General features: G+C 37.6%; 2 protein-coding genes across 4 annotated transcripts; one reads left to right on the forward strand and one right to left on the reverse strand.

The window, feature by feature from the left end:
* The first annotated feature begins 2,442 nt into the window (after positions 1-2,442).
* On the forward strand, positions 2,443-14,422 carry LOC117916084 (ubiquitin-activating enzyme E1 1). 3 transcript variants are annotated; one of them, XM_034831912.1, is made up of 7 exons: positions 2,443-2,721; positions 2,982-3,349; positions 4,134-4,351; positions 11,101-11,895; positions 12,078-12,946; positions 13,033-13,465; positions 13,622-14,422. In XM_034831912.1, exons 2-7 carry the CDS (start codon positions 2,998-3,000, stop codon positions 14,216-14,218), a joined length of 3,264 nt encoding a protein of 1,087 aa, XP_034687803.1. In that variant the 5' UTR covers positions 2,443-2,721; positions 2,982-2,997; the 3' UTR covers positions 14,219-14,422. The 3 variants fall into 3 exon arrangements, with proteins under 3 accessions (XP_034687803.1, XP_034687804.1, XP_034687802.1); XM_034831913.1 differs by having other exon boundaries at positions 2,985-3,349; XM_034831911.1 differs by lacking the exon at positions 2,443-2,721 and having other exon boundaries at positions 2,733-3,349.
* A 640-nt stretch (positions 14,423-15,062) lies between these two features.
* Positions 15,063-21,616, reverse strand: LOC117916088 (LRR repeats and ubiquitin-like domain-containing protein At2g30105). The gene is made up of 10 exons (XM_034831917.1): positions 21,294-21,616; positions 21,103-21,197; positions 20,748-20,909; positions 19,088-19,198; positions 18,773-18,873; positions 16,999-17,136; positions 16,692-16,740; positions 16,464-16,529; positions 15,423-15,542; positions 15,063-15,327 (listed from the first exon to the last, which is right to left on the reverse strand). Exons 1-10 carry the CDS (start codon positions 21,481-21,483, stop codon positions 15,217-15,219), a joined length of 1,143 nt encoding a protein of 380 aa, XP_034687808.1. The 5' UTR covers positions 21,484-21,616; the 3' UTR covers positions 15,063-15,216.
* Between the last annotated feature and the right edge of the window lie 3,573 nt (positions 21,617-25,189).

Here is a 25,189-nt window from a genome sequence, read left to right on the forward strand (position 1 = left end):
TCCCGGCTGTGCCCATGAATTTAGACTGTACCAGGTCAGGTTGCTTCCGCCTCAATAGACAATTGGTAGATTGTTTGTCTATATTGTGCTAGATGTATACATGACTCTGGGACTGGGTAGGGTAGGGCCGGGGTTTGGAAGGTTAACCTGTGTCAAACCCGTCTATCATTCGTCTACTATGCCAAGCTTGTCGGCTATATGTCTAAACTCATAACAAACCCAAGCCACCCTAAAGTGGAGTCGGAATTCTCATGATAAATCCGTGGGTAACTTAGGTTCCAATGGGTTTTCATGTGTTATCAAACAAATATTTATAACAGAGCTTTCTGATACGTAAAATATTTATTTTAAACCTATAAAATAAATTTTTAGAAATGAAATATGTTACAAAATAATATTGAACCTCGGGTTGGGCAAGGGTTTGACCGCCCAAATTGCAATCCAGGTTAGGCTCAGCTTTCAGTTACACGTGACGAGGATTTGCTGAATTTTACTCAAATCTGTATACCTCTATACTAAGGCCCCAACATAGGTCATAGGATCAGTTCAATCATACTCAACATCTGCACATGCAGTTGCATGTGCATGATGAACATGCAAGGTCAAAACAGAACGAGCAACTCCCTTCAATTTAATACAGTTCTCCTAGGTCTTAGTTCTTTCAACCAATGCATCGCTAAATAATTGAAGGAATCTGCCTACCAATCCCATATTATATTTTTGTCATCACACCATCTATGTTGTAGGCTGCAATTATCCATAGAGGCATTTCACAAAGCCCAAGCAGTCAGTTACCTAACTAATAATTCAACTAGTAATCCTTACACCTTACACTAAATCCAATTAGCTCGATATGTGTTACTAATTCATTACCTTTAGGTTGAATCGATAATTTAACGATAATGGTAGGTCGTTTATTATATTCTCTTTTTGTTAATATATTTTAATTCTTATTTGCCAATCATTTTTTCTGAAAATGATAATACTCAACTTAAGTGCATGAAACATGGAGCAAAAGATCAAAAAGCAAAATAAATAAATCAAATTCCCATGCCTTGAACACCTTATCGTTCTGCTGTCTCTCTTTTCAAGCGATGTTTTGGAATATCCGAAGACAATTGAAAGCCCCTGCCACGTCCTGACCAAGTGATCGAGTGTTAAGTAATGAGAATGCGCCATGCACCACCATTTAAGGCATCTTATCTCCTCCTAGATGCTCGTTTATCGCCTTCTGCTTGCCTACAATAAATAGAAAAAGAAGTGACCATCACCCTAACTCTCTTTCTCACGCGCACAGAAGAACCCTCGTTGTAGCTCTGAGCCCTGCATCTACTGGCTGGACGTTGCCGGGCCCTGCTCCTTCAAAGTAGGCCGGCCAAACTTGCCATCCTCTCAACTTTGATTAAGACCCAGTTCCTTTGGGTTAAGCCCATAATTCATGGGTCAACTGAGAAGAGTTGACTTGTACCCTTTAGTCCAAAACTTTACGTAAAACATAATTTGGGCTTAGCTCGTTTCTTAAGCCCACTGTCAAGGTTCATACAATTTTTGTGGTTTTCAGTTAGTGAGCCCATCATGGATGGACATCATTCTATTAATAACAATAGCCAAAGAATGGTTGGAGTACAATGGTATAAGACACGTAACATGAAGACACTAAATAATTTAGTGGTTATACTTTTTATCTTGTTTCTCCTTTAGTAGACTTTATTCTGGTCCCCTAACATTATCGCAGAAAAAAATATGGAGGAAGAATAAATTCGTTCAAGACCAAAGGAAAAAAAATTTCCTCCTTACCTGCAACAAGATCCGAGTCACTTACTACCACATAAATTAAAAAGGGATCCTGGCACAAAGTCCCCTGCGCCATACACACCAAGAGGTTGGTTCATGAATCATGTATTTTTTGCACCCATTTCACAGGACATTCTCACACTCACTCCAGCTGTTGAATAAATACATGCCATACGACCCACGTGATTTTTTTTTTTTTTTTTTTATAAATAATTTTATATCTTATCTCATTTGTTTTTACGATTTAAAAGTTTTAAATAATAATACTAATATTATAAAAATTTTATTAAATGTAAAGTTAATTTTTATAAGTCAAAATGTAGTTTCCATTAATTTTTTTTATACCAAAAATGATAAAACTTTTAATATTTTTATATATATATTTTTATTTTTTATAAGTTTTTTACATTAAAAGGGAAAGAAATGAAATGCGACTTGTCAGTTATGAGGAGTGTTAGGCTAGGCACTATCGCATCTGATTTGGAACCCAAAATATGGGCAAATTTTTACCCTGAACTGGATTCAGCCAAGGTCAAAACGGTGACGTTTTAGATGATGTTTTTCACCTGAAACGACGACGTTTTATGTCTTATTCCCGGTTTGCCGTGCATAATCAGCCGACTTTATCTTCCAGTGCCGCTCTCCTCCAATGACCACACCAAACAAACCCTCCCTCTCTCTCTAGAAGAGGAGAGAGATGACCGACCATCACAATTCGCAACAGCACCTGTCAGCCCAAAACCCTAGAAATGCAAATCCATAAATACCCCTTCCTCTCTTCACAAACCCAAACGACCCCTTCCAAATTCACCAGCGTAGAGTACTAGAAAAGGAACATACATCACGCCAAAGCAATTCTCTCTTTCTCTCTCTTTCTTAAACATTCAGATTCTGTTCTTTTTTGTTTCTGCATCAGAGCTCTAATCGGTACGTTTCTTTTTATTTGCTTTTTATCCATCCCTAATCGGTCTTTGTCTCTCTAGATTAATCTTCTTTGCTTCGATTGTCCGTTTCGAATCAATAAAGCCAGAAATGACGGTGTTGATCAGATTAGGGTTAGGGTTAGGGTTTTTGGTTTTGGCACCGATCATTGTTGGATTCGTGTATGACAAGTCTTTCGATCTTTATACTTTGTTGAATGTGTTTGGGTTGTCGATGATTTGGATGGGGTTTTGTGGGGTTTTCAGCAGTTTATTGCACTATATGCTTCCTAGAAAGAGAGCAGTTGCAGGAGAGGTTGTAGACGACGACAGTGATAACACAGGTACTTCTTCGATCAAGAAGCATCGGATCTCCTCATCGGCCGCCGGCACCGAAACCACGGTGAACAACAATAACAGCGGCAGCTCTTTGGGCAATAACAGCGGCAACAGTAATCACAGCGGCGGCAGCGAAGTTGAACTGCAAATTATGGCTTTGGGCGATGGAAATCCGCCAGATATCGATGAGGATCTGCATAGCCGCCAGCTTGCAGTGTACGGCCGGGAAACCATGCGGCGGCTTTTCGCCTCCAACGTCCTCGTCTCTGGGCTTCAGGGACTTGGTGCTGAAATCGGTATAAATATTGCATTGATACTTGCCTTCTGGAGTTATGTAGTTAATCATTGGTTCTTCCTTTATGCCTTGTGGAATTCTTGTATGGTGATAGGGAATCTTGAAATTTCAGGAGTAAGTAGTTTTCATGATAACCGATTTTGTAGTTTTCTAAGTTCCAAGTTTACTTTTATCTATCATTTGTGTTTATTTTTGTCTCAGTTTCTCTGATATGAAACTATTGCTGTTGAATATTGTGGATTTGTCTTATTCATTGTTTCATAGTTTTTGCCTTTCGAGCTTCTTCTGATGAGCTACTGCTGTTGAATATTGTTGATTTGTCATATTGGTTATTTCATAGTTTTTGCTCCTTGGTAGAAAAGACTGAAAAAAATAAATAAAAAAGGTGCATGCAGATGCTTGAAATTCTAATATTGCCTACTTTGGGAATATTTTGAATGCATGGATTTCAGGTAGTCAAACCTGTGGGCATATTTACCCAAAATATATATCCACGGATTTAAAATGCTCTTTCAGAGCTGAAATTCATGTCTATACGTATAATTTTTTTCATCCATTCTTGTTGAGAACCACAGTTGCCAATGTTTCTTTCCTGCAATTTGTTGTGCAACTCATGCTATGGATTGATTTGGACAAGATTTCCGATCTATCTGTCATTAGAAAGTTGATCTTTGTGTTTGAATTTTGGATTTTATGAGATGTGCTGTTGTCTTTCTTTTGAAGTGACTGTTGTGTGTAAGTGACTGAGAGACTCATTGATTTGATGATATACTTGATTTTTGCAGCAAAGAACCTCATTCTTGCTGGCGTAAAATCTGTGACCTTGCATGATGAAGGAACCGTGGAGTTGTGGGACATGTCCAGCAATTTCATATTTTCAGAGAATGATGTTGGTAAGAACAGGGCACTGGCTTCTGTTCAAAAGTTACAAGAGCTGAATAATGCTGTGGTTATTTCTACCTTAACGACAAAATTGACGAAAGAGGATCTTTCTGATTTTCAGGTGCGTCCTGTTTTTTCCTCAATTTCAGTAGTTGGTTTTGGTTTATGAATGACTGTTAAATTATTAGATTCCAAGATTTTGTTCATTTTTTGAAGCAGCTAAGAAAAACACCAGGTGAAAATATAAAACGTTGTATGCTGTTTTAGTTTTTGGTTTAACTTGTAATTCATATATAAAATTATATAAACTTCACTGAATCAGTTTCCTTTTAAGGAACCGAAGTGTAACCCAAAATAAATGGTGGTTGTGAACTTAATTGGTCACACCCTTCAAATGAATCTTGCCTTGTTTTTGAGGTGGCTTTTTGAAATTTTGATCTAAGTGATCAGGTAGAGTATACTTTTTTTTGGTGTTAGTATTCATGCATATATTTCATTTGAATGCATGCAGGGAGTTTTACATCTGAAGATGTTTCCTTTTGGTTGCATGTTTACTCATTTATTGTCTATAAAAAAAAAAAAGGTTTACGCATATGTTAGCTGCACTGTTCAATGTATATGTGTGGTTACTTTGGTATGCAGATAGGTTGTATGATGGACAAACTTACAAAGCATAAATGGAATATTACCTTATCATGATCATTAATTCCTTTTTGATTCTTTCCTTATCCTAAGTATTAGGTAGAAAAAATCTATGGTGCGTATATCTCATTCCAATTCTTAGACTTCAAACAATATGAATCTATATTTCAATGTAAGACTAGAAAAATGTCCCTCATTACCATTTGTTCAAAATTGTTTCTCACTGCTGTTTATCACTTTTCCTGTTTCAAATACAGAAAACACCTGCTTCATTTGATTCACAACATTAAAAAAAATAAACAATCACAGAAATGTCATTTTTCTCACTTAATTTCACCACATCTTCCAAATTTTATTATATCTACCAACACACTTCTGATTTTCATACATTTTTTAAACATCTTGTGAGATAAATGTTCATCATTTTGTATCATTTGGCATTGAGAAAATGGATATATAAAAAAAATTAAGTTGGTATTAAAATTCTAATTACCCCACATTTTTCTTGACCTAATTGGATGTGTATCATCTCTTTATATAGTTTAACGTCAAAAGAAGACAGTGGTGTTAAAGAAAATCAAGATAGAATACAAAGTTTTTAGAACATTGAGTATAAAACTAATTTACTAACTTCACTCATAACTTGGTCACATATGTATTGTGCATAGTTTAAAAAGCACAAGGCGCACCTAAGGGGCAAAAGTCTCCTACAACATATACTCCAAGTGTGTGCTTGAGCAAAGTGAAACTTAACCTATGATGCATATCAATTTTATCAAATATGATCCCAAATCTAATCCAATCAATAAAAATTTTAAACATTTAAAGGAAACATTCAACAAAAAAAGTAGTGAAATTATATAAATTTCAAAATACAGTTAGAGATTTCAAGAATATAAGTGTTTAAAAATGGAAAATAAAGTAAATGAGGCATGCCTCTCCAACAAGGTGCTATAATTAGGGAGTGGCTGTGCCTCCGCCTTGGGCCTAGGTGTGCTTTAAGCTCTCCTTTTAAAGCCATGTCATTCTGAACATTTTTAGTAGATATCCATGCCAAGATTGGCTAGGTTGCACATACATTAGGAAGACAGAGAGTTTCTTGAATAATTAGTATAAGATTAATCACATGCATAAAATTAATCATCTAACTCTTGACTCACCTATGTAGGTCATAGGTGCATTGTGTGTCCCCAACATCTAAGTACATATCAATGCCAAAATTGACTAGGTTGCACATACATTAGGAAGAAATACATTTTTTGGAATAATAAATATGGAAATAATCAATTGCATAAAATAGATGTCAACTCTTCACTTAGTTTAGAGATGTATTGAGTGTACCCAATATTTAAGTTCGTATCTATGCCAAAATTGACCAGGTTGCACATACTTAGGTGTATCATACTACTAGTATGTATATTTACCAAATTGATCGGTATACCTTTCTATGTGGTTAATGGAATTATGAAGCATTTTTATTTTAATTTTTGTTTTTATAGGTTGAATATGTATTATTTTCATAATTTTTTTTTAATGTCTTATGCTTCTAGTTTGACTTTCCAAGTGAAATTTTTGGGTTCGCACTTATATTGATTGTCTCTCTTAAAAGAAAATCATATAATGCAATTTTTTTTCCATACATTGAATTTACTTCCGATTGATAATATCCAATGATGAAAAGGTTGATGTCGATAGAAACATCGACGAATTGATTTTATAGAAATATCAATTGAAATATGGATATCAATGAAATATTGATAAAATTGAAAAAAATTATCAATGGGATGCCAAAGAAAGTGAAATGACCCTTTTTGATGAAGAGGTTGAAGCTAGAAGGATAACCATGGAGGAGTATTATCATTTGGCCTTGTGGGAAGAAGCATCTTGGAGGTAGAAACCAATGGAACTTTGGTTGAGGGAAGGGGACATAAATGCTATTTTTTCCCCTACAAGATGGCGAAAGCTCACCAAATGAGTAAATTTCATGGCTAGAGTCAAGATAAATAGTAGTTGGCTTTTGAGGGAGGAAGAAATAAAAGGGAGTAGTAACTTAGTCCTTTTGAAACCTATTATTTAAATTAAGAGATTGGAGTATTACAGGTTTGACATTAGAGTCTTTGGGTGGGGTAGGGTAGGGAGAATGTAGAGGCTTTGGAAGTCCCAATTTCAAAGAATGTAAACACTTTGGCATCCTTTGTATACCTCCCATGTCCTTAGGGTCGCCCCCTTCTTTTTGTTTGGTGTCTTTAATTCTTCCCATTGTGTATTTGGGTCTTCTTCCTAGGGACTCCTTATTAGTCCATAAGAGGCTAACTATGTGGAAAAAACAATAATCTTTCTAAAGGTGGGGGACTCACTCTCATAAGAGTACTCTATCAAGTTTGCCCATTTAGCATGTCTCCTTTTGTCATACTCATGAACGTGAGATGGGGAGGGATTGAAAGGGGGGATTGAGAAGATTCAAAGAAGTTTTTTGTGGGAAGGAGGCTCGTTAGAGAAAAAACCATACTTGGTGAGATAGATTATGATTTGCCGAGATCAAATAAGGAAGGCTTTGGGATTAAAAACCTCTTGGTTCTCAATAGGGCTTTGCTAGGTAAGTGGAATTGAAGGTTTATCTCAAAAAGTGAATCCTTGTGGAAGTGGGTTCTTGTTGGGATGTATGGTTAGGAGGAAGGGGATTGGCATTCCATGGAAAGTAGGGATAGTTTTCTAATTGGATTGTGGAAGACCATCATATGAGTTTGGGAGAATATCAATAGGAAAACCTCATTCAAAGTGGACAATGGGAGAAGATGAAGTTTTGGAATGATAAATGTTGTGGTGATTCATTTTTAAAAGAGTCTTATGACAGGATTCTTGGGTGGTTGATGTGTGGGAAGTCTTAGAATGATAGATGGTGTGGTGATTCATCTTTAAAAGAGTCTTTTGACAAAGGATTTTTTGGTGGTTGATGTGTGGGATCAAAAAATTGAGGGTGGGCATTGGAACACTAGCTTCTAAAAGAATTTGAATGAATGGGAGATGGGGAGGCTTAAAGCCTTCCTTGTAATACTTCAAGGCAAGGTTGTGAATAGGGATTGGGAAGACATGATGGTTTGGATGCAAGCAAAGAGGGTAATTTTTCAGTCAAATCCTTCTAAAATTTCTTGGGATTGGAAAGAGTGGAAGAGTTCCTTACAAAAGTTATTTGGCTTGCAATGGCTTCACCCAAGGATTAAAATATCGGTAAATACGGATATATCGGTACTTGGATTTTACGTATATATCGGTGGATATTTTGACAAAAATATCGATGAGACAAAAAAATTATTCAAAATTCACAAGAATGCTTGAAAAAACTCAAAAAAAAAAAAGATAAATTAAGTAATGTTAATTTTTTATAAAAATTAGCATAAATTCCTTTACTATATTTATATTCATTTATTTTAAAAATTAAAATACTTTTATTAAAACATATTTTATTACATTTTAAATAAAAAATGAAATTGATTTATATAAAATATTTTATTTGAGATTTGATTTCTAAAAATTTATTACAAGTGATAAATTTTCTATCATCATTTAAATAATTAAAATTATTACTAATTTATCTTATCAAATTAATTTTAATTTATAGAATATTAAGACTTCATTAATTTTTTTATATTGTAGCAATTTTTGAGTAAAATTATATTTTTAATATTTTAAATAAATGAATATAAATTAAATAAAATTAAATGGATAAAAAAAAGAATGAAGTGATAGTAATTTTTTAAAATAGCATTAATGAGATAAATAAAAAAATAGTTAAAAATAAAATGATAATATAGATTTAAAATAAAAAATAAAAAAAGGATAAATATTTTTAAAAAAAAATCTTTCAAAAAAATCTCTGATATTTCCCAGATATATCCGATATATTTGTCGATATATCCGATATATTGCCGATATATCTTTGATGTTTTGACAAGCTTCCTTTGCTACTCCGTGCGTTGCTTCACGCTCAATTTTTTTCGTCGATTTTCCTGATATTCCTCATGTTTGATAATTGGTGCTCAATATCCTTTCAGGGCCATCCAATATCCGATATATCGTCGATAAAAACCGATTTTGAATCCATGGCTTCACCTAAAGTTGTTTTTTTTTCTTCTTCTTTTGGTGGGGTGCTTATTGGGGAAAGGTTTTGACATTTATAGGATGCAAAGGAGGAGGGATTGGTCTTTGGTAAATCAATCCTTTCATTGTAAGGATGATGAAGAATCATCCTTTTGCATTATGTTAGAGTTGAAGTGTTATGGAATTTGGTGCTTTCCTTGTTTGGGATTGTTAGGGTGATATTAAGTTTGGTTGGGAAATTTCTCTTGGGGTTGCATGGCTCTTTTATTTCAAAAGGTAGTGTGGAGGGTTATCTAGTTGTGCGTATTTTGGTTTTGGTGGAAGGAGAGAAACCAGAGAGCATTCGAAAGTAAAGAAATGTTTGATCAAATTCTTAAGTCAATTTTTCTTTGCAACCTTCTATTGTGGGTAGGATATATAGATGACGTTTCCCTAACCATGATAAATTTTATTAATTGGTTAGGATCTACATGAAGGGTCTTTTGTTTTGTGTGTCTTCCCAACAGTTTTGTCAAGTTCTCCAATTGTTTGGGGTTGCCAGTTTTGGGTTTTGAAAAGGAAATCAGCTTTCTTCTTAGAAAATTGGAAGCGAAGAAAGGTCATGGGGTTAAGGTGTTAGGGGAAGGCAAAAATCCATGTCCTCTTCGAGTCTTGAGAAGGAAATTTGAAGGCTCAAGTGCTTAGTCAATTACAGTGGTGTTCCGTCCACGGTAAATGGAAAGGGGAGGGGGATGGGGACTTAACAGCAGGGGTTTCTGCTGGCCACTGGTATTTAATTTATTTTGCTAAGGGTTTTTTGTTTGTTTCGAGTAGGGGTTTTTGTTTTTGTTTTTAGGTTTCTGCTTGGGGGTTTCCAACCGCCGTGGGAGCTGGGTGTTGGTGGGAAGGTGGTTTTTAGTCTTTCTCTTTTCTTTTCTTGCTTGCCTTGGGCCATATATGCATACTTCCTGTGTACTTTGTTGTGCCTTTTTGCAAGCGCCTTTAATATATTTTGCTTATTTACCTATAAAAAAAGCCTCTTGTTTATTATTTTTTATTTTTGCTTTGCCTCTTGACGTACAAAGTACACAATAAGATGGCAGCATGTTAGTATTCTCGTATTGCAACTGGTATAAAGCCAAGGGAGCCTTTTCTATTTTTATAAGCAAATAGATAATATATAGAAAAGTGCCATATAGAGGTTGAGTCCATTTATGTGTGCCAAGCAAAAGTAAAAGGTTGAATGACTTTAAGAAAAGGTTAGACCAATGGCCTCAAGCCATCTCCATCAAATTGATAAACTTCAGATATGACACTCTTTTTTGCAAAAGAATCCCTCAACCAAAAGTGCAGGAAAACATCTTTCAGCTTTGACAATTCCACCCCTTCAAAGATTCTACCCTTTAACCAAGGGAACTTGCATGATAAGTCTGGTCAGAACCCTTACCTTCACAACTCCTATTGGGAGGTCAAAATATTAGAACTTTCTTTGTTTTTTCCAGCTGCACAAAAGCAAGGGGCAGATCTTACACAAAATTCTCCAGCCTCCGAAATTTAGATGTCTGTATACTTGATGATGACCTTGAGTTCTGTAGACAGATGGCGCCCTCATCATGCTTAGCTTTATTCATGATTCCTTTATTGGGGAGTGAGCATTATATTGAGTGAGGTCTTCTTTGTGTTTGTATTGGGCCTGCATTTCAAGCGGAATGGCACCCTAAAGGGGTTTGAATAGTTTCAAATAAATTCTAAGTCTAGCAAAATGATGCAGTGCAGACAGATGAGAACTTTTGACCAATTAGATTGAAAAATAGATTGTGAATGAGCTGTAACCACTTTTTCTTATTTGAATAATGTTAAATGGAACGAATTAACTGTCACTTCCATCATTATATATTTTTGTTTTGGTGACAAGGAGTTCAGACATAGAGTAGTTTTCTACTTCCAGGGTGTAGGGCCTTTTTGACATCATATTGTGCTTTATGACTTGTATTTTTGTTCCATTGCTTGTGTGTGGGTGGTGGGGGTTAGTGTTTGGTCGTGTGGGGGTTGCATAGAGACTGTGTTATATGTTGCTACTTGCTACTGTTGATAAGATTATCTAATGATTATTTACCGCTGAGTGGCTATTTTTTTCTATGCATGATGCAGGCTGTTGTATTTACGGATATCAATTTTGAGAAAGCTATCGAGTTCAATGATTATTGCCATAGTCATCAGCCTCCTATCGCTTTCATCAAGGCTGAAGTTAGAGGCCTTTTTGGTTCAGTGTTTTGTGACTTCGGTCCTGAATTCACAGTTTTTGATGTTGATGGAGAGGAACCACACACGGGTATAATTGCATCCATTAGCAATGATAATCCTGCACTGGTGTCATGTGTTGATGATGAGAGGCTTGAGTTTCAGGATGGGGATCTTGTTGTATTCTCAGAAGTCCATGGAATGACAGAACTCAATGATGGAAAGCCAAGAAAGATAAAAAATGCAAGGCCGTATTCGTTTACTCTTGAGGAGGACACCACAAATTTTGGTACCTACGAGAAAGGTGGTATTGTCACACAGGTGAAACAGCCCAAGGTCTTGAACTTTAAGCCATTGAGAGAAGCACTCAGTGATCCTGGTGATTTTCTTCTGAGTGATTTCTCCAAGTTTGATCGCCCACCCCTCCTACATCTGGCATTCCAAGCGCTTGACAGGTTTATATCCGAGTTGGGACGCTTCCCTGTTGCTGGTTCTGAGGAGGATGCTCAGAAACTGATATTCATATCCAGTAACATCAATGAGAGCTTGGGAGATGGGAAACTAGAAGATATTAATCCAAAACTTTTGCGGCACTTTGCTTTTGGTGCCAGGGCGGTATTGAATCCCATGGCTGCTATGTTTGGTGGTATTGTAGGACAGGAGGTTGTGAAGGCATGCTCTGGAAAGTTTCATCCACTTTTTCAGGTTTTGTACTTTCAATTCATTGATTTGTTCTATTTAGATTGGAAATTACACATTGATATGTTCTATATGTATATTGGTTAGTCACAAGCATCTATCTCCACTTTTTTCATTGCTTTGAGTTCCATAATGATACTTGATTGCTTTTGCTGGTGAATTAACATTGTTGTTACTTGCTTTTGCAGTTCTTCTACTTCGACTCAGTGGAGTCACTTCCTACAGAGGCACTGGATTCCAGTGATTTCAAACCATTGAATAGCCGATACGATGCACAGATTTCGGTGTTTGGGTCTAAGCTACAGAAGAAACTGGAGGATGCTGTAGTGTTCATGGTAGGATCTGGTGCGCTAGGTTGTGAGTTCTTAAAAAATGTAGCTCTGATGGGAGTTTCATGTGGCAATCAAGGGAAGCTAACAATTACTGATGATGATGTGATTGAGAAGAGTAACCTTAGTAGGCAGTTCCTCTTCCGTGATTGGAACATTGGGCAGGCCAAATCCACTGTTGCTGCTTCTGCTGCTCAAACAATAAATCCTTGTCTCCACATTGAAGCTTTGCAAAATCGTGTGGGCCCTGAGACAGAGAATGTGTTTAATGATGCCTTTTGGGAGAATTTGAGTGTCGTTATCAATGCACTAGACAATGTCAATGCGAGGTTGTATGTTGATCAGAGGTGCTTGTATTTCCAGAAACCACTGCTTGAGTCGGGAACTCTGGGTGCCAAATGCAACACACAGATGGTAATTCCTCACCTGACAGAGAATTATGGTGCCTCAAGAGACCCACCTGAGAGACAAGCTCCCATGTGCACGGTGCACTCTTTCCCACACAATATTGACCACTGCTTGACATGGGCTCGATCCGAGTTTGAGGGTTTGCTTGAGAAAACGCCAGCAGAAGTGAATGCATTTTTGTCTAATCCAACTGAATATGCATCTGCAATGAGGAATGCTGGTGATGCTCAAGCTAGGGATAACCTGGAACGTGTTCTCGAATGCCTTGAGAGAGAGAGATGTGAGACATTCCAGGACTGTATCACCTGGGCCCGTCTCAGGTATTTCCCGTGTAATTGATCATATTTGTCATTTCCCTACACACTATGTTCTCTGTGCTGATTTCTCACTGCCTTCTATTTAACAGGTTTGAAGATTATTTTGTTAACCGTGTTAAGCAGTTGATTTTTACTTTTCCTGAGGATGCTGCAACCAGCACTGGGGCTCCATTCTGGTCAGCTCCCAAGCGATTCCCTCATCCATTACAGTTCTCAGCTGCTGATCCTGGTCACCTCTATTTTGTCATGGCGGCATCCATTCTACGGGCAGAGACATTTGGCATCCCAATTCCTGACTGGGCCAAGCAACCTAAGAAGTTGGCTGAAGCTGTTGATAAGGTGATAGTGCCAGAATTTCAGCCAAAGACTGATGTGAAGATTGTGACCGATGAGAAGGCTACTAGCCTTTCTACTGCATCTGTAGATGATGCAGCAGTCATCAATGAACTACTTGCTAAGATAGACCAGAGCTGGAAGAGTCTGCCACCAGGGTTCAGGATGAACCCAATTCAGTTTGAGAAGGTTTGTCTCCTTTTTGCTTTTTTAGAAATTTCGAAACACTTACAGGTGTGTTTGAATAAACTGTGTTAAACTTGGCACATCTGGTAGATGGTGTGGAAAACGCCCTATGTTTTGTTTTAACACTCCTTAATATGGTCCCATAAATGTAATGTGCAGGATGATGATACAAATTACCATATGGACCTGATAGCTGGTCTTGCAAACATGAGGGCGAGGAACTACAGCATTCCTGAAGTTGACAAACTGAAAGCCAAGTTCATTGCTGGAAGGATTATCCCTGCGATTGCAACCTCCACAGCAATGGCCACGGGTCTTGTCTGCCTTGAACTGTACAAGGTTTTGGATGGAGGGCACAAACTGGAAGACTATCGCAACACATTTGCCAACCTAGCCCTCCCACTTTTCTCCATGGCTGAGCCAGTCCCGCCCAAAGTCATCAAGCACCGGGATATGAGCTGGACTGTTTGGGACAGGTGGATCCTCAAAGACAATCCGACTCTAAGGGAACTTCTCCAATGGCTCAAGGACAAGGGGCTGAATGCATATAGCATCTCATGTGGAAGTTGCCTGCTCTACAACAGTATGTTCCCTCGACACAGGGAGCGAATGGACAAGAAGGTAGTGGATCTGGCCCGGGAAGTGGCCAAGGTGGAACTACCTGCATACCGGTCTCACTTGGATGTTGTGGTGGCATGTGAGGATGATGAGGATAATGATATTGACATTCCTCAGGTATCAATTTACTTCGGGTAGGTTGATTGTCTGCAAGCCAATCCACTTCCTGTGGTCGGGTTGGTTGGTCTCTGTTCTCTGTTCTTGTGATTCGTGGACCAACTCTCTTTAGCATATGTGGCCTTTTTATTCTGCTGCTCAATTCATGATGAGAACAGAAAATGGATATTACTATTGAAACACCACCTTTAATATAAAATTGATTGTCTTGATGGTGTATCCATATTGCTTGTTTGTCTTTGGATTGCATTTGCATATTTGGTTTTCCTTTCTACTCTCTTTCATTTTTTGTAGTAGCCAACTTAAAAGACTTTTCATGCTTGCAATTTGCCTTTTAGGACGGCTTTATGCTTTTAGTTCAGTTTTATAGCTTTGGTTTTGGTTTGTGTGAAAGAGGATTGTTGTTGCCTCGCAAGACCCATAGTACCGCAAATGTATTAGGTCCAGGCCCAACATGATTTCATCAAGCCCTTTGCCCATTAGCCCTCTGATGTCTATCGGCCCAATAAGCGCATCACAAAAGTAAAGCTTCTGATGCAGGCCCATTACGCCATTTGCCCCCGGCCCAAACTCACTTCGGCATGCTCATCGCCCATCGGGTTTATGTCCAAGGCCAAGCCCATTTCTCATTGGGCTCTAGAGGCCATGGTCCATTGGGCCCAAACCTAAGATGTAAAAATCTACTTGCATCGCGTACTTGTGCTTTCTAGGCTATGGGCTCCTTCTATTTCTCTTGGGCTCTTTAGGCTCAGGATCAGGCTCCGAATTTTCGTTGATGAAGTAGTGAGAATTCACTTTCAGATCCATCCCTCGGGTTCTCCAGGCGGCTCAGTTTAGGTTCCAGTATTAAGTTAAGCCCAAAAGATTTTTGCCATCCGAAAACAAACAATAGTCCATGTTTATGATTTCAAAAAATGTGACAGAAAAATCACGCATAAAAGAGAGCTACAATGTTTTGCACCTGTAACACGTCTGAATCTATTTGCGGAGCCGATTTATATGAGCAGCCAACTATGCTGTCAGTTTTTATCAGCTCCTTCATCAAATGCGGTAGAGTCCACAACTCTAAAATCCAGTTGCTTCTGATGTTTGTCCCGACGACGTTCATCAAAATTTTCCCATCCTTCAAACTGGCAGATAAATGTTCATTTACATGTCTTAGAATGAAGTGGGCAGAAAAGGAACCGAAATTAATGTAATGAATGACAGAAAGGAAAGAACATACTTGACGGAGGAGATCCATAGTGATTTCGGTGCCATGGAGATCAAGGGTTGAGAGTTGGAGGCACATCTTGAATAAATTACGGGGGAGGGATTTGATCCCATTGTTACTTAGATGCAGAGCCTGAATAAATAATTGCACCAAGAGAAAAACGTTGAACATAGATGCATCACAAGTCTCACGTGTGTAACATACCATTAATGATATATGCAATTAAGGCTTTACAATCAATATGAAATGCATGGAGATGGTATTAGAGCAAATGTCATATCATGGACTGAGTTTCAACAAATATAGCTAAAAATGACCTGTGCGCTGGGGTATAGGCCAAAGACCACTAAAATCCTGAGGAAAAGACAGTGTGTAAACTTGAGATACAGAAAAGATGGCGATACTCACTGAACAATGAATACCAGGTGCCGCATAAATGGTAAGGTTCAATACTCATAATATTATGAGATTACAACTTATAAGAACAAGGAGATTTTTTATTTATTTTTTGATCAATTTATAAGAACAAGGAGATAGCAACGAGAATTATAAGAGCGAGGAGAAAGTTATGGCAAAACACACTCACATTTACTAAATGAAAACATATAAAACAATAGAATAATCAAGTCTCTAAATTAGTTGTGAAATATTTATGGTGCTCCTAATAAGAAGATAATACTAATTGGAGTTGGCTTCGTTCCTATTGAATAGGGTAGGAAATCTAAAAAGATAAAAAAATGGAATAAAAAAAAATCCTTAAAAGTTAAAAAGAAGCTACTCTATATTTTTTATATTAGCAAAGGTTCACGTAGTCGTAGGGCAGGCTTCTCATTTAAAATACTAGCAAGGGCCTCAAACTTGCTCTCACCAAAAAGCAAGTTAGGAAAACAAATAAATACAAAAGAAGAGTATTCTCTATTTTAATTGACTAAGATATTAGCAAAGATTCACATACTCATTGGGCAGCTTCTCATTTAAAATGCTAGAGGTTAACACAGGAAATAAAAACAAAAGAGAAAGAAGAAATCATTTCATCAGAGGATAGAAGGGGACCTTTAGATTTTGTAAATTGCTAAATGTCTCAGGCAACTCTGACAGAAGGTTCGATGAAAATTCAACCTACACAATGTCAAAACTAAGTCAAGCATGATAATGAAACTACATAATAGAGAAAAGAAATCATCTCTTTAATCTGGACAGTGGGCACCTAAAGAGGATCATAAGGTTTGTAACAAACACGAATTAGATATTAAAATTTTTAAGCATTAATCAGAAATCTACCTCAATTAGAGAATTACAATCGCCTATTTGTGTAGGAATGGTGCTTATCCTGAGCCAGCGCCAAAAAATTAATTAATTATATCAATCACAAAACATGTATAAAAGGTTATTAGCGTTCCATAAAAATGAAAAATAGAATATTAATATCAAAGGAGTCTACATTTCTGGACATCAACTGCTACAGTCAAATGAAAAGAAACTGCTACACTCAGTTAAACATTCATACCAAAAAAATAATAGGGAAAAATATAGGAGAAACAAAGCAGGGTGATTGACTTACTAATAGCATTCTACATTTCAAAGTTACCTATTATTGTTAGCTTTCAAAACTTCCAGCTGAGTCATAAGTCCTATCTGGATTGGGAGACTTTTCAGCTTGTTGCTTGCAATGTGAAGTTGCCTTAGAGAAGTCAGAGCACCCAGTGCAGAAGGCAACATTGTTAAACTGCATAAATTGTGTAATGCAAGATAATCAATTATGCAGATTTCACAAACTAATCGGATAGCAATAGTGCTACAACTTGGATGGATTGAACCCAACCCAAAAGATACAACCTTCATTGAGAAATCCCACCCTGATCTATGGTTGGGTTGGGCTTCGCCTCTGGTGTTGACAATCCAAATTTGAGTCAACGTATACATTTGTTATCATTACACATATTGTTTTATGTTAGATGGCTATGTTTCCAAATGTAACTTGTTGAATTTTTTGTTAAAAACAATACAAATTTTTAAAATTTGAAAAATCACCTATAACATGTGACATTTTAACAAAGGGCAGGTGTAGGGGTGGAATCATATAGAGCTCAGGGAGGCACATGTCCCCTTGAAAAATTAAATTAAAAAAAAAAAAAGAACTTAGAAAGAGCTGTGGTCAAACTGTTGACCTCTTTTATAAAAGAAGAGGTTTGCCACCAAATTAAACTTTTCAGCGATGTTTTATTTTGAAAACCACAACAACCTCCTCCCCCACCCCCTCCTCTCTCTCTCTCTCTCTCTCTCTTTCCACACACACTAGATTGAATTTCTGGCTCCACCACTGGTGTATGGTAACTTCATTTTTATTATATTCAAATATGTAAACAAAAAAGTTGAAAATAAAAATAAAACTAGATTAATCAAAGCACAGAATGTAAAATGAACCTTCCCACAATTACAAGCGTGATAGAAAACCTTAATTTAAAATATATCAATTTTTTGTATATATATAATATCATAATTATTTTCATTTTAAATTTACAAGTCTTTATGTTGTTCCATTAATTAATATGGATGGAAATTGAGGTACTAATAAATAAAAATTAAATGTATACATCTAAAAATTCTTTAAAAAACAAATTTAGTAAAGATATATTTCTTATATAGCCTATGCAACTCCGTTAATTTGCTTGAACCTGACTAAAGCCAATCTCTTAGGTTGAAAATCTACAATCTGATATGAGAATGATTAGGCTTAGGTTAACCTCAGACCTGACCCAAGACAGCTGAGTTGACAATCAGTATAAACTTATACCTAAAGCCTTAGGCACGTAATACTTAATACAAAGATCAAAACAGTATCTGAGGTGAGGTGTTCAGGGGAGGGTGGGACCTTGGGGCTTCACAAGCACAGCTTCTGTAAACAAATGGTAAATGCCATACGATACATGATACAAAGATAATCGTATGTGAGAAAATAAAATTATGCTTTGAGATATATCTGTCATGTGCCTCATTTAAGGTGTAGTGTGAACCTTTTATGCCTTGTAACAGTTTTTCATTAATGAGAAATGCAAGCCTAAAGGTGAAGTTCAATTTCCCATATTTTCTATGACAATTTGCACCAATGCACACCTTGGTCGGTAGTGCCTCAAGCATCGTTGAAAACACTGCATCATTGATCAAACCTACAAACTTGAAGGTCATAAAGGATTACAAAACCAGCATGCTCAAGGTTTTTCTATTATTTATTTATTTGTGTGTGTTAATAATTCTGGTCACATAACAAGTTCATCACAGAAGGCAACATGATTTCTGATATGCACTTCAGAGAAAAAAATGAACAAAACCAAGTCAGGGTCATGAAGGACAGAAACACTTACTAGTTTTGGCTCAGAGACAGAACTGTTAGAGACTTCAGAGATACTACTCCTTCCCAGCTAATGGATTCATCCAATATATCATTTGCACTAAGGAGCAATTTCTACCCAAAAAAGAAAAAAGCAGCAGTCCAATTTTAGTTTATAAAAGAATAGAAAAGAGTGGTACTATTCAAGCTCCACAATTATCCTCTCCTTCCCCATGCTCCACCTAATCAATGAATGGAAATTACAAGACATCCATACTGGGGTGAGTAGGACGCTAAAAGTGGAGCACAAATAGCAGAGCGCAAATAGAAATAAAACAGTATAGCTAACCTGCATAGAACTCAAACAGCCAATTTTGACTGGTACATCTTGAATAAAGTTGTTGTTTAGATCAAGTACTCTTGCAGAAGGTCCACAAACCCACACTTCATCAGGTATAGCCTTTCAAGTCCGAATCAACAAGAATAATAGTGATAGTTTCCCACCCACAAAAATCAAAACGAAAATTGGAAAATGGAATAAAATAGTAAAATATTGATATATAACCCTTTACAAACACCCAATTTCTGTTGGTAATTAAATATATTTCTTTGTCTTTTTCATACATACATACATGCACACACATATATATATATATATGTACGTATGTATGTATGTATGTATAACACATCAAAGTGGAAACAACTCCTGCCCGTTGAGACTAAAGCTTGGGACACCAACAAAAGAAGTACAAATGAATAAAAATAAAAGAGAAAAATATTCCTAGAACATTCACCTGGATCCCTGGGCCAACCCACGCCATTAATAGCAAAAAAAAAAAAAAAAGAGAAAAAAAAAATTCTAAGGAGAAAGCAACAGCACACAGCACACTTTATTTCTTGAAGATTTTAATGGCATGCCTCTTATCACTATTTCAACACCAAGAAGGAAGAATGATAAACAACAAGAAAAGAAACTCAAATTTTGCAAAGAAAACAGAGGAAGGCACATATATTAGTTAAAGGCTAATTAATGATTCATAAAATTTTCAAATCACAGCAGGCTCTTGTAGAATCTGCATAACCAATCAATAATCAGAACTGTGGGGACCTTCTTCCACGTGTCTGCCCACGTGGTAGAACCCTAGTCGGACCACGTGTCACTCCTTCCATCACTGACCGGACAACCTTCGAGGCACCCAGAAGCATTCTATCATGACCATTTGGGGCCACTGAGTGGGATACGTTTTCCTGACGTCCCCAAATCCCCTCTGATGTGGGAGATGATAATTACCAGACACTGGAGTGACTGATGGGACTCTTTTTACCCTTATGTCTACATCAGTGGACTGGCACTTCCAATCCCATACCCTCAACAGGATTGAAATGATGGCAAGTTGTGTCTTGACACGCCGCCTGACACAGCTACCAACCACCTTACAACTACGATGATTGCCCTGACACTTATTGTGCAGTAATCATTGCGGCATTAAGTTAAGGGCCAGCTCATCACTACTATGCTCTCCTTTTGAGCATTATAAAAACCCCAATGAAACAGGGCACAGGTACGCAATACCGAGGATTCTTCCTCTCTCTCTCTCTCTAAGGGTTCCTACCCACCTCAGGGTCTGACTTAGGCTTTGGAGAGTGTGTCCGGACAACCCGTCCGGACATCTTTGTGCAGGGACGACGAAGGCCCAGTCTCTGGCATCTGGATAGAGGCTCTCGCTGCCACAACCAAAGGAGGAGTCCATCCTCAGTTGATCAGGTATCAACAAGAACCAGTGTTACACATACCCAATCTAATTAAATTGTTTCTTAGAAATATTTTTGTGCATTATAATCTAAAGTATAGACATTAATGCTTCAGCTAGTCATTTGTAGCTGACACACCCATAAAACATATATAACAGATCAAGAAAACATGAAGCATATGAGAGATCAAACGAGCAATGCATTTACAAAAGCCAGAATTTGCAAGAAAATACATAATTATGATCAGTTTCCTATACCTTCAAATGGCATTCAGACAATGCAATAACTCCAGTAAGCTTCCACCGATCCAAATGACCCTTACCAATAAAAACTTCAGACCTCTTATTCCCCTTTGGATTGGCATGCGCTGTTTCCCTCAAAATGGGACGGGTTGGAGCTTCCTTCAAGATTGGACCGCCCTGTTCAAACAAACTACAAAATTAACCCTAATTTCGAAATCAAAAACCGTAACTTCCAATTGAATCTTGAATCAATCATTTTACCCCTTTCCCTTTTCATTTTACGGAACCAAACACCCAATTCAATTCTATTCGAACTTCGTAATGCCAAGAAACAGTAAAAGAAAAAAAAAAAAAAACACAATGAAGATACCCCTTGATGCAAGCCCTGAGAAGCCATCAGCATAACCTTAGCCCCATCCGTGATCTCCGACTCACGCAACGTCATGCCATCTGCCAGAACCCTCCCTGCGCAAACAGAAACCATCAAGAACCAATTTCTTCCCCGTGTTTGTTTCTTGAGAAAATATCTAGGGTTTCGTGATTTGTAAAGAGGGAAAAGACCTTTGAAAATGAGTTTTTGTCCCCGAGTAAGGACATTGGTGAGAGGCTGGAGAAGAGACTTGAGGTCTTTGACGGTAGAGTTCGGAGAGACAGAAACAGGTATGGATCTTCCACTGAACTTGATGTTCAGTGTTATGGTGGTGGCTGTCTTGGCATCGTCAACGCCACCGCTAGTACCACTGTTTTCCATTTGGGTTTCCAATAAGAAATCCCAAGAAATGTTTTGCCGTTAGCTCTCTGCCTTGCTTTTAAACCAAAAATCAAACGAGGAACCTGCCCTCCTGCCTTGCTCCCTTCGCGTCCCTCTATTTTCTAAAAAATTCATAACATTTCGTTGTGTCTTTGCGAATTGAACTATTTGATATTCAAATAATAAAGACAGACCGTAATTAATTTTCTATATTAATAGAGACAATCAAATGATAACAAGGTTTAGTTTCTTGAATTTTGTTGACACCTCAGCGGGTCCTTTATACTGCAATTCTTGTTCTACGTGTCAACCAAAATTTATAGTCACGTGCCAGTATTTTATATTTGTTTGTTAATTTTCTAAAGTCGGTTCCTCACTTAAAATGTAGCAACTCGACAATGATATTGGGCATTTGGGATAGTGGATGCAAGTCATATTTAATATGTTCAAAACCGATGCATAATGTTTTGCCTCTTTACAGGATTTACCATTATGATCTATGAGTAACGATGATATCCCTTTCTTTATGGTAGAAAGAAAGATAGATGTGTGTGATGCCACAACCGTTTCAGTCATGTCAAGCATCAACGCTATAAGAGTTGAGTTTGGTTCCATCATATCTCTAATCACTAATGATAATTCCTTTGCGGTGGACAGTGGTCAACTAAGATGATGCACATAGTTCATTTGAAAGACGAGAGATCCAAAGAGATATCGAGTATAAGAATGTGGTGTTGGTTCTTGATATTGAATTTAAAGAATTTGGTTGAGTTTTTAGGTATCCTTTTGGTCATTATTTGCAATATCCAAATTATGCATTTTGAAGATCTTAAATTTTTCTTTAAATAGTTCGGGGAGAGTAGGATAGGATGTGAGAAAAGATAAAAAGAAGAATCATTCTCTAAATATAGTTCTTTATTCAAGAATATGCCTTGAAATGTACTAGAGATATAGTGAATATGCCGAAAGCGATCGGAGAAAACTATTTATGGAATTTTTTTTCATGAGTTTCTTGTAAGATTTTTTACCCTTTCAAGTCTTTTTTTCTTTTATAGGATTGACAACTTTACAGGCCTTGGAACCATAAATTTTTACTATTCTCGTGTTTGCAATAGTTTTTTACTAATGTTTTTAGAATAAAATTGATTAATGAATTGAAAAAGTTATTGATTCATAGTTCACTAATTGGATCTGCGATTGAACTGATGACATCATAAATATATAATTTATAAATTATTAAAATTTAAAAAATAATTTATATATTATTTAAAAATTTAAAATTTATTTTTAAATAAAAAACTTATTTTTAAATTAGAAATTTATATAAAATTGTAATGTTTTCATTAATTTAAATTAAAATCATAAGTTTTAAAAATCATAAAATAAAAAAAAATATATATAAAAAAATAATAATAAAGAGATGAGGTAAAAATTTTTTTTTTAAAAAATTGGAAAGGAAGGGAGGAGAGAGACGACCAAAAAGGGCATTGAAAGGTAGGGAAGAAGGAAGGATTGCTTGGAGGTGGGTGGAAGGGGAGGTGTTTTTGCTCTGGGGGTGAGGGGTTTTGAGGTAGGGGGGCGACGTCCAACTGATCAGTGGCTGACAACAACAGCTCGGTGCCGATGATAGTGGGAGGTAGCAACTAAGGCAAGTTAGGCAACCACATGGGGGTGAAGGAAAATGAGCTTTTATACTCATCAAAATGGTCCCATTTTGATGTTGAGAAAAAAAAAATGGTTGAATTGGACGGTTTAGAGGGAACCGTCCAGTTCAATCGATCCGATTTCAATTCAATCACTTTCTGGCCCAATTCATCAGATTGGATTGAAACCGTGATCAGATAGAGGTCGATCCGATCCGATTTTTAAAACCATGCTTTTTACTTAGTGATTATGTTTTGTGTTTTTTTTTTAATTAAGTCATTAGGTTTGGTGATTGATTTCACTGGCCTTAATGAGAAAAGTGTACTCTAGAATACCCAAGGTGAGGTGATACATTCGTGGCCATCCCTTTACAGCAACATGTACAGACAACTGAAGCATCCGTTGTGGAAGAGCCCAATACACCTAAAGTACCTCCCACAGAAGAGCCCAATGCTGCCACTCAGCTAGTCACCAAGCATTCCAAGGCCCAGTCCAACTCAGGCCCACGCAGGCCCAGAAAACCACCAACTTGGATGAACGACTACGTCGTGTAAGGAAAGGAATGTGAAGCTCCAGTTTTATCTTTTGGTTTGTTTTTTTTATTTTTCCTGCACTTTACTATTTCTGGTTGTAACCAATTCTGTTAGATGGTGGTGTTGCTGTGGTTTTGATTTTTCCAAGAGAAGGCATAAAACTCTCGGGAGAGGTCTGCTTAAGGGGATTATGAGATTTTGGATCTGATCTTTCTCTCTTTTCCTTATTCTTCCTTGTTCTGCTCAACATTTTCTCTGTTTTCTCTCTTCTTTGTTTTGGAGATATTGGAGCTGACACTCGCTCGAAGAGTGCCCTTGTGCTAACCGGTCATTTTTGCAGGAAGATCGTATCAATTGGTGCTTTCATCGACTCCTTTGATGGCGGACTCGGATGTGCTTTCAGCGGTTAAGGCTTTGCAGGATCAATTTGAAGCTCAATTTGAGAGCCAAACGGTGTCGTTTCATCAAATACTCCAACAATATATGTCTACTGTGGATTCGCGACTGGAGGAGTTTCGTTCTCAGTTTCGTGGATCGTCGGGATCGCCTGCGAGTCTTCTGGGTCCTCCACCGGCCCCGCCGCCTATTACTGAGATGGGTGCTGGAGGTAATGAGTTAGCCACTGCCTCACGTTTTATGAAAATGGAGATTCTGAAGTTTAACGGAACCGATCCACACGGGTGGGTATTTCGCATTGAGGAATTTTTTGATTTTCATGGAACACCTGAGCCGCTCCGGTTGCAGATTGTCTCATTCCATATGGAAGGTCCGGCAACAGGTTGGTATCAATGGATGAAGGCCAATAATATGTTGTCTTCGTGGAAGACATTTTTACTCAGTCTGAAGCACCGTTTCGGAGCTTCCCTCTATGAAGACCATCAAGGTAATCTCTCTAAGCTCACTCAGACTTCGACTGTGGCGGAATTTCAGTCGACCTTCGAGGACCTGATGAATAAAGTCACGGGAATTTCTGAGCCGTTGTTGATTAGTTTTTTCATTACCGGCTTGAAATCGGATATTCGTCGTGAACTACTTTTCTCACGGCCGTCCACGTTGATGGAGGCTTTTGCCTTAGCTCGAGCCTATGAAACTCGCTGTGAGGAGATCAAGCAGAGCGCTCACCCTTGGCATAAGTGGTCCTCATCCAATGCTGCCAACACGTCTACGGTGACTTCCACTAGACAACATGTTGTAATGGCCGTTCCGACGGGCCCATTTCAGACAACCACCCCTGCTCCAGCCTCACCACTGACAACGGTCGGGCATAAGCAAACACCACCCATAGCTCCGGCCCCTGCTTTACCTATTCGTCGCCTCACCCCTACTGAGTTACGAGAAAAGCGCGAAAAGGGATTATGCTATAATTGTGACAAAAAATATTCTGCTAATCATCGTTGTCGCAGCAAATTTTTGCTTCTTTTGGGAACGGATGATATTGATGAGGATACAGATGATGATGGCGTGGCGACCGAACTGGCCGAGGACTTGGTCACGGGCGACATTTCCAGCCTCAATGCATTGGCAGGCCA

Source organism: Vitis riparia, chromosome 6, assembly GCF_004353265.1.
Source record: "Vitis riparia cultivar Riparia Gloire de Montpellier isolate 1030 chromosome 6, EGFV_Vit.rip_1.0, whole genome shotgun sequence".
NCBI classification, from domain to species: domain Eukaryota; kingdom Viridiplantae; phylum Streptophyta; class Magnoliopsida; order Vitales; family Vitaceae; genus Vitis; species Vitis riparia.

Coding starts and splice junctions, on each gene's coding strand:
- LOC117916084 (XM_034831911.1), top strand. CDS start 2,827: ATGACGGTGTTGATCAGATTAGGGTTAGGGTTAGGGTTTTTGGTTTTG. Junction 11,896..12,077: donor AGTTTCATCCACTTTTTCAG/GTTTTGTACTTT, acceptor TTGCTTTTGCAG/TTCTTCTACTTCGACTCAGT. Junction 13,466..13,621: donor ACCCAATTCAGTTTGAGAAG/GTTTGTCTCCTT, acceptor TGTAATGTGCAG/GATGATGATACAAATTACCA.
- LOC117916088 (XM_034831917.1), bottom strand. CDS start 21,483: ATGGAAAACAGTGGTACTAGCGGTGGCGTTGACGATGCCAAGACAGCC. Junction 17,137..18,772: donor CTGTCTCTGAGCCAAAACTA/GTAAGTGTTTCT, acceptor CAATTTATGCAG/TTTAACAATGTTGCCTTCTG. Junction 16,741..16,998: donor TTGAAAGCTAACAATAATAG/GTAACTTTGAAA, acceptor GCGCTGGCTCAG/GATAAGCACCATTCCTACAC.